Source organism: Pleurodeles waltl, chromosome 4_2, assembly GCF_031143425.1.
Source record: "Pleurodeles waltl isolate 20211129_DDA chromosome 4_2, aPleWal1.hap1.20221129, whole genome shotgun sequence".
NCBI classification, from domain to species: Eukaryota; Metazoa; Chordata; class Amphibia; order Caudata; family Salamandridae; genus Pleurodeles; species Pleurodeles waltl.
This window is the reverse complement of record NC_090443.1, coordinates 827529758-827544501: the sequence shown is the minus strand read 5'-3', so window position 1 is coordinate 827544501 and position 14744 is coordinate 827529758. Positions and strand designations below refer to the sequence as shown.

The window sequence follows — 14744 nt, the reverse complement described above, 5'->3', positions numbered from 1 at the left end:
TCTATCTAAAGTCTTCGGTCACATAAAAAACATCTGGTCTCCTGTGGCATAATGAAGACCAAGTAGGCATTGTAACCTTCACCAATTTATAAAGGATGATTGTGGAAAAATCTGCTGCCTCGATTAGTCATACTCAGACATGTATTAACTGACAGTGCCCATCTCTTGGGGTCAATTGTCACAAAGACTGAAACAAACAAAAGCTTATCAAATGTGAGACACATCCTCAATAAATGTATAAGCCTCTGAAAAACGTTAAGTCTGTAATCAATGGCGTGCAGTGGTTCTCAAACTGCGCTGTGGCACCCCGGTGCTCCGGGCTGGTTGTGGCTGGATGTGTCCAGCTTCAGGCTGAGCATGCACGAACAACTAGCAGATGCAGTCACTGCATCGCCCTAGGGTGCACAAACATTGTCAAAAGGGAGAGCAGACATATCATTACACGCACTATTCATCATACTTTCATCCAATCAATTATTTTCAGGAATTAAAATGGAAGTACTATCGAGGCCAGGCTTAAATCACCCTGCAACAAAAAGTAAGGTAATGGGGAGCTACGGCCAACAGCCAATTGGTCAGGTGGCCGAGGGTCGAAAACGTTTGGTAGTCACTGCCTTAGAACCAAATTTGTTAAGTACTAGAGATTCAAATGGTGCAACGTAAAGCAATACCTAGCTGAGGAGCACCTAACTCAGTGTTTATCATGATTTGCTCAGTTTAAACAGAAGACACTACTATGTTGAAATACTATTTGCCTAGAACCTGTATGGAAAAGAATGCCAGTGTCCCATGACGAACAGAAACCTTTCACACTTAGCAGCAAGCAGAGGTGAATGTACACAAAAATCTCCAAATAGCTTCACTGCACTGTTCAACTAGAAATACATTCAAATGTTATCCTGCATTAGCACATCAAGAGTTCAAGTTTGCCAAAACCTGTGCCCTTTCCTCTGTATCAGAGAATAACTTCATTCTAGACCCTTGCACAACACTGAAGTAATAATAACCAAACGGCCTCCCAGGGGTATTGTGTGAGTATACTAAGCCCTAGAGAATGGTTGAAATCAACATTTTAGGTTTTTAAAAGCAATATCTCACCACATTGTTATTTTTCTAAGAATTTCTTTCTAGTCTCTTCAACATCACACTCATTCAAATGACTATTAATGTAATCTAATATCTGGTTGTTTTTTCAATTTAGAACGTCAACTTAAAGCATTAATGTCATTTTTCAATCTACTTGGCACGATTTTGTTAAACTTTGTATTGCTGCAAGACATTGAGAACATGCCTATTTCTTTTCAGTACGCAAACAGATTTTTTCAGTCATTTTACATGTGTAATACATTTTAACTAAGAAAAAAGGATGAGAGGCCCTTATTTCCAAATTAAGAAAATTGGTGTGAGAATCATTATGCAATATGTACAGGAACAAATCATGTTTGCTCTATTCACTATTAGGAAAGCTGCAAAGGAGAGTGTGTTATTTTTTTTTTAACAAGGTCAATATTTGCCCTACATATCCTTTCACTATTTCTGTTGTTAACTGCTGATGGTATTTGGTTCATTTAAAGGGAGGTCTTGTGCTCCAACAAATTACAAAATATTGACTCTGTCCCTAAATGATATTATGGTTCACCCTTTGAATTTGGCTACGGATGCCTGATTTCAGAGGAGCTATGGTTAAGAATCCATCGAGCTTCTAGCCATCAACACTTAAATGAAATTTGTCCGAAAGTTGTCAAAAGCTTGTTACAGGTGAAAATACTACTATGCTGCTACGAAGCCTATTTATTACACACACCATTAGATGGTACCATTTCCACCCATTCACTCAGTCAAAGTGGAAAAATGGAAATGTGAATAAAGAGCACAGGTTGTTGTTGTTACACTGGTTTTCAATGAAAGTGCTGCCCTTTAATGTCGTAACAAATGGCATCAAGATGGCAATCACATACAAAAAATGGTCTAATAAAAGTCTTACTTCTCAGGAGAGAGCCTGAACGAAAAAAAAGTACTTCTGACGAGACTGTGAAAATTCGAGCAACAAGCAGAGAAAAAAGGAAGCACATAATCAAAATGTAAGTAAACAGAATAAAAAGAGGCCAACTGTAGATGAAAAATTAACACCGCAATCACTGCTACGAGACAAAGACCTGTTGCTTCGTTCACAAGGTGCAGGTATTATTTAAGGGCAAGTCTATTAAAGCTGAATCCTGTGAAGAACTGATCGTACCCGGGCATGAGTGACTTAAAACACCAATGAGCTGTCTGAAGAACAATACTAAATTAACCTAACCACCATATTCACATTACCTGTACATCAAATCAATGAGCATCTCTGGGTCTTCTTGGTGTTCTTTCATTTTAACAGTGTCTGAGAGGATCATATGAAGATTGAACACAAGGTCTTGAACCTATAATAAAATGAAAGTTATTAAAAAGTAATTCTAAGCAACATGGGTGGCATTTTAAAATTTAACTTTACAATTCAATCCAAAGCATCCGGAGACTGCTTATAAAGCGCTAAGAACTCCAAGGCATTCAAGCTGAATGAATGCATTATGTGCACTATTATGCTAGTAGCACAAGGACACTCAGTATACTAAATCACCAAACTAGTGTTAAAAAAAAGGGCTTTGCAGAGCTTTATGAGAAGTGAAATAAATGCTTAGTGTTGTGACCTTTACTAAACTTTCCTAAAGACACATGGCTAGAGCTATCCATGGGAAAAGAGGTGGCATAAGCAAGAAAGAAACTATGCTTTTTTTCCTAAAATCTATATTGCATCTTTTCTGGCAATTCATTATTTGGCTATATGGACTACAAACAACAAAGGGTTTGCAAAAGTGATTCATGCCATTTTTATCTATTCAGAAGATAATGGTTTGTGTACTGATATCTCCAGAATACTTTGAATCTATGATCACTCTGTAAGGTGGATTTAACACATACTACCTCAAATTCAATTGAGAAAAATTTAGATCATATTCTTTGGCCAACAACCTGTATAGAGGAGCTCACAGTGGTTGCCAGCATTATTATGATCCACCCTACAACCGCATACTCCATAAGAAATTTAGGGATTAGCTCTCTTTTACTTCTCAAATGAATCAGGTAGCAGCCACCTTCATCTATATATTCTGGCTTCTAAGGAAAATCCTTCCTTTTACTTCCACCTTCTCCCCTCAAACCATAGTGCAGGCACAATTTTCCTGTCTTGATTACAGACATTCACTATAGTTAGGTCTTCCACAGTACCCCATTCAACACTTATAAAGGATTCAGAATGCAGCATCTCGCCTGATCTCCACGTGTCTGCAAATTGGGGTCCACCTTAAAACTCTTCCCTGGTTTCCACTGCAAAAGCGGATCATGTTCAAAGGCTTATGCTTTACGCACAAAGTTGTGAACAATGCAGGTCCGTGCACATTTGGAAGACATTTCCCAGGTACCTTCCTAGCCATCAGCTTTGCTCTCTCTAACAGAACCTTTTGGCAGTTCCTAAGTGCAAAAATTGCAGACAAGGAGGTCAATCTGCTAAATTGTGGACCTCCCTTACTTTGGAGCTAAAACACACCGCTGATCACATGGCCTTAAACAAAAAAATAACCCAAAAACATGGATCTTTAAATAAGAATAACTTTTCAGTCCCTTGATGTGTGCAACAGACTACTAGTACCTTGACACGCTGTGGGGTAGCAGACATGCTTTACTAATCAAATTTCATTCATTCTTGCAAACACAAAGATTGTCTAGTAGCTTGCCAAGAGAAATCAGGACAGAATGCAAGCGGAGGGCTCATGGGAGATAGGATGACTGTATCTCTCTTCAGTGCTTACTACTGAAGAATGCTCTACAAAATTAATTGTAAAACAGGATGAAGGGCAGGTGTATTATAATTCTTTCTTTAGCAAGTAGTATTTTTAAGTTAGAATTAGAAGTAGGTCTGAAAGGCAGCTCTATTTAATATTATTGATGGTTTCTCTGAAATTGAAATATTTGATTACAATCCTATTTTAGAATTAAGTTACAATGAAAACAATGGCTATGAATTAATCTTGGAGCAGTAGGAAGTGCCCCATATCTCCGCAGCTTTTCATAATTTATATAAATTTTCTTAGATGTCAGAAATGTTCTCACAGAAGACAATGTTACAAACCATTTCTAATGCTTTTGAATTCCTTTTTATCTTCTCCTTTTATTCGTTTTTATGACCTCTCAGAGGGCGGATAGGTCATTGTTACTGTTGATGCACCTTTTTTATTTATTGTTATTGGGGCATTACTTGCTTCTTTCTTGCAGTAGGGAGAAGATAGCATTAATAATCCCACAAAAGATACATTATTATGTTGAAATTACTCCTTGCCTGATGACCAGTCTGTCAAAGTTGAAGCATGGATCTTAGGTCGGGAAGGGACCCTTCAGTTCTCCAGAACTGAATGTTAAACGCAGAGAAGGTATGAAGTAAATTAGCAAGTCTAGGGGGGTCATTATGACCCTGGCGGAAGGCGAAGAACTGGCGGTAAGACCGCCAACAGGCTGGCGGTCTTACTTTGTGCAATTATGACCATGGCGGTTACCGCCATGGTCATCCGCCGGTTCTCCGTTCCGCCCGCCAAGGCGGAGACGACCGCTGGGCTGGAGACCTGGGTCTCCAGCCCGGCGGCCGTCACTAGACCGCCGGCGGTATTTTGACCCGGCTTACCGCCGTGGATTTCCAGCGGTTTGAACCGCCATGAAATCCATGGCGGTAAGCACTATCAGTGCCAGGGAATTCCTTCCCTGGCACTGATAGGGGTCTCCCCCACCCCCACCCCAACTCCCTCCCCTACACCCCCCCACCACCCCTGCACCCCCCAAAGGTGGCAGGGCCCCCCTCCCCACCCTGACCCCCAACATCACATCACCCATACCCACACGACACGCACGCAGGCACCACCTACACACTTACACGCAGACATACATGCCTACATCCACACACACAGACACGCACACCCACATTCAAACATACATGCACACATCCATACAGACATACCCACAGACATACACACACTCATTCCCATACACACAACACCCCCGCAAGCATACACGCACTCACACACCCCCTCTACATACACACACGCACACCCCCATGCACCCACACAACACCCCACCACCCCCCTCCCCTCACGGACGATCGACTTACCTGGTCCGACGATCCTCCGGGAGGGGACGGGAGCCATGGGGACAGCTCCGCCGACACCACACCGTCAACAGAACACCGCCACGGCGAATCACAGGATATGATTCGCTGGGCGGTGTTCTGTTGGCGCGGCGGTGGAGGTGGAGCAACCTCCACTTCCCCACCTCCTGCCAGTATGGCTGTTGGCGGCTCTCCGTCCGTATAAGGACGGAGAGCTGCCAATGGTCATAATAGGCCGAGCGGCAAACCGCCACCACTGGCGGTCTTCCGCACGGCGGTCCCTCAGCGGTCTTTAAAAAAGACCGCCGAGGTCAAAAGGAGCCCCTAGATCTAGATACTCCAAAGCTTATCCCACCCGTGAAACATAGGGATCTTCTGCATTGACTTCATAAGAAAAATATTATATAATTCTGCTGCATGAGGCCCATTTATTGACTTAAGGCAAGAGAAGGCTAAACAGCATTATACGTGGCACTTGGAGAAACCTAAATCCCAGAGAATACAACAAATCAGCAAGACTATCCCAAAAGCCAATCCCTCGTAACGCACAAAGTAAGGACTCTAGCTTCAAGTCCTACACTAACATGTCTGGATTGGGCCTTAGTTAAGAATCATTGTATAGAGATATTTGCATGGACTGCATTGTTTTAAAAACGTGTTTGTTTTTTTGTTCATGGCATTACACTATATTCTAGAGATAACTAAGCATTGTTGTTCCGCCACAAGGGTTTATTGCAGAAACGCAGGGAACTTTTCTTCCATGAGCATGGTCCTAAACAATAATGCATTTACAATTCTTGGTCTATAAATGGAGTTGTCTGCACCCCTTTAAATCAGTTTCAGCCTCATTTCCCTGAGCCACTGATGCTCAAAGATGGTTGGCCCAACACAGAATAGGAGCTAACTGCAAGTTCCTCCCACAGTCTAAGACTGAGTGCATATACTAGGCATTCTGTAAAAAGGACAAATTAGCCAACAGAAATACTGTTACTGAAGGGAAATAACTTTCTCTTCTAGTCGTTCTCCAACCTACACAGATTTCTCATCTTTTGAAAGGATCCCAAAGTGGAGCAGCGATGGCAGGAGGTGGGTAAAAAAAAGCAAGACTCCACAAACATCAGGCATAATGCATCTAACATTGTCCTTTTCATTTTTTAGCAATAATGAAATGAAGATCTAAAGTCTATTCCACTATCATCAGACTAGTGCCGATCCCAATTTCACCTTAGAAAGCATCCCCTCCTGCTCTGTCAAGGATGAAAAAAATATGAGAATTTGGCAAAGCTGGGGCATGGCCGACCAGCTTTACTGCTCCCCACCCAAATCGCCCCTTCCCCCCACCACAACCACCATCAGGGATGGCCAAGAACATAGGGGTTCTTGCTAACACACACTTATCCCTTAAACCCCAGATCTCAGCTGTGGTCAACTCGGCATGCTAGATTCTAAGGATGCTGAGGAAACTCCTCAAATGTCGGCCTTTGGACGCCCAGAAAACAGTGGTACAGGCACTGATCCTATCCAGGCTGAACTATGCCAATGTTTAGTTCATATGACTTCCAGATCATGTTATCCACAAGCTGCAAAAGGTACAAAACACAGCAGTCCGCCTTCTATTTAACCTCCCCAAATGTGCATCGAACACCCACTATCATAATTAGATGCACTGGCTACCAGTGAAGAAAAGGGTTGTTTCTAAAGCATTGACAGTAGCACTGTTAGCTTTGTACAAGCGCGGTCTCAAATGCTTACATGAAAGGTTGACCACATACTGCCGTCAAAAATCCCTGCGCTCTCAGTTGGCCCGCCTACTGACCACCCACTTCACCAAACAAAAGAAATGGGGCAGTTCGGCATGTTCGATTCTGGCTGTTAAACATTGGAACAAACTTCCATACAGATTGGGTAAAAAACTGTTCCATAAACATTTAAACACCCATCTGTTTAAAGAATGAAGTGATGATGACCATCCTGATGACCTTCTACCTAGCGCCGGGAAACTCTCACAGAAGCTGAACGCTTTACAAACCCCTGCATTCATTCATTCATTCAGAAGAACAACAAAACTGATCAGGCTATGTGGAGAAGTTAATAGAATTCAGTCTCAAATGAAAATCCAAGTGACCTGTTTCCACTAATGGTTCCTCAGATATATAATATTTTTCCACTAGAGGAGTGATAATTACTTACAAATAATAATCACTTTGTTACTGATGTGAAGAATGTGAATAATTTGGTGGTTTCACTTCTGTTATTCCAAGAAATTAGGCATAATGTTTTGTCAATATCATCAATTGCTTGCCATGAGTAACAAGAAACAATTTCACAAAGCTAGATAAGTCAGCATTACATCTAGCAAAAACAAACTATAAAACAGGTCAAAGTTCTTAAATGGTTATACATTTTAAAAACAACCGATGATTGATAAATTGTGCTATTCATAGTGTTTTCACTTAAAATAAGTAGGAATCGATTAGTAAAATGTCATAAACATCATTCATATTTTTTCAACCAATATCGATTTTATTCTAAGCTATCAAAGTTATTAGCATTTTTGTTTTAAAACTGGATTGCCTTTTACAGAATTAAAGTAGTAATTTGTAACTTTTTACCAGCCTATCACTTCTTTTCTCTACACTCCAATAAGGAATCCTTTAAAAAAACATGCAGGAAAAAATATTGAAGATATTCAAACCCCTAACCAACCACTCCAAGTTTGTTTAAATGTTATAACTATTTGATTCAATCTTGATTCAGTTGTTTATTATCACATTTTCACATGGTTGGTCTATTTTTAATTTGACACAAACTAGCACTGACAAGTTTTATTTACAGACACAATGATTACTATATATTTGAATGTCTAACCTGATCAGGAAATGTTGTGTCCCGTAACTCAAGATCTTCTTCAGCATAAGTCAAAATGGTCTTCAAAGAACGTCTTAAAAACTCTTCATTAAATGTCTGTGATGTGCCCACCAAGGATGACAGTGACATAGTCACTTGCATTTTCACTCTGGCAAAATTCTGTTGTACAGTGAGTCAACAAAACAAGAAAACACTTCATTGTTAATTCAGTATTTATTCTTCTACATACAAACTGGTAATAATGCATCATGAAAGAGTCAGGTTTATTATGATTTCTGTTGTTTAAACAATAAACAGATCTACTGACCATTTAGAAATAATTACAAGAATAGAGTACTTAGCAAGGATACTGTTTATTGCCCACACTTAGCTTCCCCAGTGATTCTATGCTCCAGAGTCAGTCAGGTTTTAGATGATTCATCTCCTGGGGCACAAGCACACATAGGAGCAAAACATATGGGTGTTTTAGTAAACCATCATGCCCCATTGCAAGTACATGGCACTAATAGCCAGGCAACTTGAGGCATAATAAATGATGGCAGGGGTATCATTTAGGGCTCTCCATGAATTGCACCAGAAATACCTAAGCACTGTATAGGTCACTGCTATGGGACTTAGTAGGCTATATTTTTTAATCAATTATTTTTATTACAAAAGAACAACAAACAAAACATTGCAGCAGCAAAATCAGCGACATTGGATAATAGTCTGACAGCATTACTTCTCCTAGAAGATTCCCCATAGCCCACTTCTTCACCCCCAATAGTAAAATCAGAGCACATTCTATACATCAGGTCATATCTGGTGTCGATCTTATGCCACCACGGGGCCAGTCCGATCACATAAAGCACTTCCATGGGTATTCCACTTTTCACAGATTTTGGTCCATTTCTTTGGGCAACCCCTACTCATGTATACCACTCACTCAGCTAAAATACACCAGTCCAGATCAAGTTTCCAGACCGCCAGTGGTTCCAGAGCCAGGGCAAATATTAAGGGGGAAAGTGGGCAGCCCTAACGAGTGCCTCGTCGCAGCTTAAATGGTGCAGATGTGCCTCCATTGACATTTACTTGAGCCAGAGGCTCTGCATAAAGGAGGCGTACCCAAGCCAAGAAACCTGTCCCAAAGCCAAATTGCAGGAGGACCTCAAATAGAAAGAGCCATTAAATCGTATCGAAGGCCGTCCGTGCATCTAGAGAGAATACCAGGGCATCCTCTCGAATGGGAGGTACCCGACCCAGGACACCGTATAGACATCTCAGGTTAAGGGCAGTACTTCATTCCAGCATGAAGCCAGACTGGTCAGGGTGGACCAGTGAGGGTATCACCTTGACCAACCGGGAGGCCATGAGTTTTGCAAAGATCTTCACCTCAGCATTAAGGAGTGAGACTGGTCTGTAAGAAGTACAGGCCTCTGACGGTTTACCTTCCATGAGTATTACCACTATGCTGGTCAGCCTCTGATCCTGAGGTAGGACACCCTTGTCACAACTTTCTAGGAAGACTGCAAGGAGATGGGGGGCAATCGTGGTTGCTGTGAGTTTGTATAGTTCAATGGGGATACCACTGGGTCCCAGGGATTTACCGGTAGACAAGTCGCGTATGGGTTGTACTATTTCACGATGTGTTACTTCCTGATCTAGTAGGTTTTTATCTGACTGGGACAGAGTTGGGAGAATAACATCAGACAACAGTTCACAAGCTTCAATTGCTGTAGCTGATGAAGCAGGGGGAATACAGTTGCGTATAATAGGCCGCAAATATTTCGGCAATCTGTTGCCCACCCTCCACACGGCGGTCCCCACTAACCGTCAAGATTTCAGGTACCCATCGATTTGCCCTCTCCTTGCAGTCCTTCTAGGCCAGTAGTCTTCCAGCCCTATCGCCCACTTCATACAAGTATCGTTGCTGAGCTATATACTGTGAGTGGGCAGCATTTGTTGCAACATCTCTAAACTCTTTTTGCTTCAAAGCCAAACAACTCTATGTCTTGAATCTTCTTTTCCAAAGCCTCTAGACGCACCTTTTTTTCTTTCTTGTGTCCTGCAATCAGTGAGACCCCTTGACCTTTCATTACCACTTTGAAGACTCCCACAGCGTCTGCACTGACACTCCTGACCTGTAATTTCTTCTAAGTAATGTTTCTTTGTTGTTGTCAGGCTTTCTTGGATAGATGGAATTAGGAGGTATCAGGAGCTGATTATTAGACGGCACTGACCCAATTCGGATGAGCCACCATGTCACCCAAATCGGAGGATGATAGGATATACCTCTCGCTAGATGTTCAATCTTCTTAAGGTGAGAGGTCATGTGAGGGAGGGCGAGGATGTAGTCTATTTGTGACATGCTGTCATGGGCCCCTGAGTGGAATGTGTACTGTAGCTCCATTGGGTGACAAACGCGCCATGCATCCATGGCCACCAGGAACTCCAGCAAGGAATGACGGGGCGGACCAGCTTGTCTGGATGGCCAACGGTCTTTAATCCCACAATGTGGCGCATTGAAATTCCCACCTAGAAGTAGTTCCCCCTCAGGAAGTTTTCATAAAAGGGTGCTAAGTGCGGCAAAAGCAATGCCATGCAGTCTTGGGGGAATGTAGACCGAAACCAAATTAATCGTAGTGTCCTCCCACAGACCCAAAACTGCTGCATTCCTCCCATACCGGTCCACCCAGGTGTGTTGGACACTGAAGGGCAAAGATAAACGTATCAGTATGCCTACTTCTCGGGGCCCTGAGGCATAACCTGCGCAAACTATCATTTTAAATCCTCAGCAGTCTAAAGCTCAGTAAGTTTTGCCCTGTAAATGTGTCTCTTGCAGGAGAACGATGTCTGGGGCATGCTCTTAAGGTGCTGGAGCACCACTCCCCTCATTAATTTGTCTCCCAGACCATTAACATTCCAGGAGATCAACTTAATATCTGGTGTGGTCGATGTCATGGGTATATGTAAGGTGAGTCCACCACTAGGGGCAGCAAGACACAGTGGTGGAGCGGGAGACCAGACATAGTAAGAGGACCCAATGGGAGGGGCTTCATGATGGGTCGAAGAGTGTGTGCTGCTCATTAAATACATCAACAACATTTCCCATAACAGAACTTTAAAAAGTCCAAAACAGTCTCCCCTCCCTTCGAGGTGGATATAAAACCACCCACCACCCCAACTCTGCAGAGTGCCTGTCACCCCAAGCCAACATATTTAAATACAGGTACTGTTACCAACATTCAGGTACCCCCTGCGTTTGCCTCACAGAAAGGAAAACTTTTACTATGCTCTTGTTGCTTCAGGCGGGATAATAAGATTGTCCAGTCCAGCTACTGCACTGCACCTTTTGGGGGAAGATTGTTTCAAGACAGACTAACCACGGGGGCGTAAATTCGCCTGAGGCGAACACGCCTCATGGAGACCCCATATCAATCAGATGAAAGCATCAAGTCCCCAAACCCTTTGGGAGAGTTTAGGTCACAGTCTGTCCTGGGGAGGTGCTGCGGTCTCTTTGTTGTCCATTGTCAGTTCGATGGCCAGGTCTGCCAACTTCCTCTCGTCGTCTTCCCAGGTGTGACTTCTATTGCGGCGTCCCTGTTGTGCGCCACCCCTCAAGCCAGTCACAAGCATCTTGATGTGTCTCGAAATACCAGGTTTTACCTTCAGCCACCACTCGTAGCTTGGCGGGGAAGATCATGGAGTTTTTTATGTCCTGGTCTCGTAGTGTCTTCTTTACTTCCAAGAAGCTGCATCGCAGTCATTGCACATGTACAGTGAAGTCTGGGAAAAAGGTTATGACTGTGTTTTCATAATGGACTGGAGGGGCACTGTGAGCTGTCTGCAAAATCGCATCACGATCCAGAAAATTAAATAACTTGGCTATAATCGGGCGAGGGGGCACTCCGGGGCATGGGGCCGCACCAGGGACACGATTAGAGCACTCCACTAAGAAACACGTTGATAGACCTTGTGGCTGCAGTTCCTTAAGGATTAGATCTTCGACAAACGGGTTGACTGCGTGCCCCTCTGCACATTTGGTCACCCTTATAATGCGAATGTTGTTTCTCCGCGATCTGCCTTCATAGTCTTCCAACCAGGCTTGTAGATTAGTACCCAGTTCACCCACCTGAGTTTTTAGCATCTTTGTGTCGCCTTTGAGAGGGGCGGTAGAGTCCTCCAATTCTTTCACTTGGGTAGCCGTATTCCGCAGGTCCGTTCTCAGCAGTGACACCTCTGTTGTTACTGAGTCAATCCTGGTTTTTAGGGAGGTACGGACCCCCTATATAGCTTCCATAATATCTCGAAGAGTGAGGGGCCCCGACTGAGGCGAAATGCGTAGTTGTCATAGTGGGCTCTAGTGATGCTCCCGCTTCAGGGACCTCCCTCGGGAGTCTGTAGTTGTCTAGCTTGGATAGATAGTCTCTTGTTGCCATAGGTCATTTACCTCAGGCAATGAAGGACCGATTGGGAGCGGGTGGTGCAGCGGTGCTCGCTGCTGCCAGCCCAGAGAGTTCCCAGACTCCCCCGACGGTCTGTCGGTTTCCCAGCTGTGCTGTTCAAAGCTCCCCCGGAGATGTATCTTGCGCAGTGTAGCTCAGGTGGTTGCCTGGAAGAAGAAAGGATGGGTGACTGTCTCAGCGGCGCAGATAGTGGTGCACTCCTCGGTGACACCACCCATGCATTGTCTACGCGGCCCGACTGCCACCTGGGTGAGGTCCTACTGTTGTAATGAGGATAGAGCGAAAGTTCTATTCACCCTCTGTGCAGTAGCTGGGAAAGCCCTCGCAAAAAAAACAAAGGGACATCCGGTGCGACTACAGTGACAGCACATGGGGGAATTGGTTCCAACTCTTGATGTCCGGTCATCGCTCATGCCCTCTCCAAGGTCAGCAGTACTCTGCTTTTCGTGGTCGTGCGGGCCAGTTCAGTGTGACAGCAGGGGTGTCAGGAAGGCTCTTACAGGGATATCATACCTGTGCCAGCTGCGGGCCCGTCTCTTAAATCGGTAACGTCCAGCCGCCATGTGTGGCATGTGTAGCTGCTAATGGAGCCCATCGCCTGCACCATCTCAGGTATGGAGGAGGGGCCACCCAATCGTCCACGCAGCCATCCACAGGGAGAGTCCATCCCCTGGCTCTCTGCGGTTCACCCCTGCTCCACCTGCGGAATTGAAGAAGCTGCCGGGGACATGCATGTGTAGCACTGCCGGGATTCAATGTAGACACTGGGCTGAGGCTCCTCCCGTGTAGCAGGCCCCGTCAAGCTTTTTCTTACTGCACACGAGCTGGAACGTCCAGAACAGCGCAGGCAGTTCCCTGCGCTTTTCTGGACCCCATACTGAGTCCTTATGTCCACGGGACAGATGGAGTAGCAGATACTGAGAGGACTAAGGGATTGGAGCCGCGTTAAAAAGTGGCAATCTTGTTCAGCTGTTGGCCACGTCCCCACCCCCCTAGTAGGCTATATTTAATCTTAAACGTACTGCAGGCTTTTAAAACTTCAGATTCTTTGATTTCAGCTGGCATGAATTGCAGAAATTAGTTACACTCAACATATGAGATACTTAAAAACAAACAACCATAACTGGTGCCAAGTATTATAAAAAGACCCCTATACTCTCAAATATAATCAGCCCTCAACTTAAAAGGTATTTACAGTGTTTCTACTAAAACAAAGTTCCTCAGATTTGTATAACTAACCACAACTAACTATAAAATAATTATATTTTCAGTGCAACATGCCTTAAAACTGTAAGCTGGACAGCAAGGGCTAGACAGATGTGAATATTAGAAAAGCCTGTATACGAGATGCAAGATTGTCCTTATTAAGCACCAGAAAATCTGGAAAACATGGGCTGAATATTCTGACATTTGAATATGTACTTTTGATATACTTTAGGGCCCAAGAGCATGGGGATCCTTCTTTCATATTACACTTCACTACGTATGTGTGGGGTGTACTGCTCTACTGTATTCTTTCAATACGTATCTCGTTGATGCAAAAAATAGAAACAAACACTAAAAAAACAGAAATCTTGAACTTAAAGTTAAACTTGACATAATGTAGCACAATATGGACATCTTTTCTGACAAAGCTGTAATAACAGTGGTCTACGTACATTTCCAATTTCAAAGTTTTGTCTCATTAAGAGGTAAAGAGAGGCGCTGGCATGTGATCTTATTGAACTGATGCTACTGCTGCAGTGTCTGAGCAGTCTTAGACACAGGTCAGCACACTGTTCTGTTTCTTCTTCAAACAGGAGCTCTGGAAACTACAGAGTAACAAAAGAGTTAATTCTGGTATCATGCATGAATAAAATTACATTTTTGACACAGTGAGTCATTGGAATACCTTATATAAATCACATGATAAAAGATCAGTAAACAAAAGCAGCATGGTACTTGTCAGCATCTCACTTCGAATGAGTTATTCAGCATTAAACATTTCCTTATTTAAAGCCATTCCAGCACAGAGGTTTGAGTTACCAAGGGCAGGGTACAAGTGAATTCCAAGACTCATAACTTACTCCTCGGTGGAGTTAGAAAAAATGGCTTAAAGTCTTGGCTTTGATTTCTGCTGGTCCAAGGCTAAATTTAAGTTACAAAAAATGTGCAAAGAAAGCCTGAGTGCCATTTTGGTACAGACTAAATATCGTAAAACTCCACCTGCAGATACTTTTTATTGAACTAAATGAAATTAAAGAGTT

The 14744-nt window shown here is 43.3% G+C and overlaps 1 protein-coding gene across 10 annotated transcripts in view; it reads right to left on the bottom strand.

Annotated features, from left to right (window-relative positions):
* The window catches only part of DOCK7 (dedicator of cytokinesis 7), a 1022674-nt gene that overhangs the window by 185570 nt on the left and 822360 nt on the right, over positions 1-14744 (bottom strand). For all 10 annotated transcript variants that reach the window (XM_069232530.1, XM_069232531.1, XM_069232532.1 and 7 more), the window contains 3 exons: positions 14157-14309; positions 8054-8212; positions 2317-2417 (listed from right to left, as the gene is read on the bottom strand). In XM_069232530.1, the coding sequence (XP_069088631.1) occupies positions 2317-2417; positions 8054-8212; positions 14157-14309 (413 nt within the window). The remainder of the gene's footprint in view (positions 1-2316; positions 2418-8053; positions 8213-14156; positions 14310-14744) is intronic.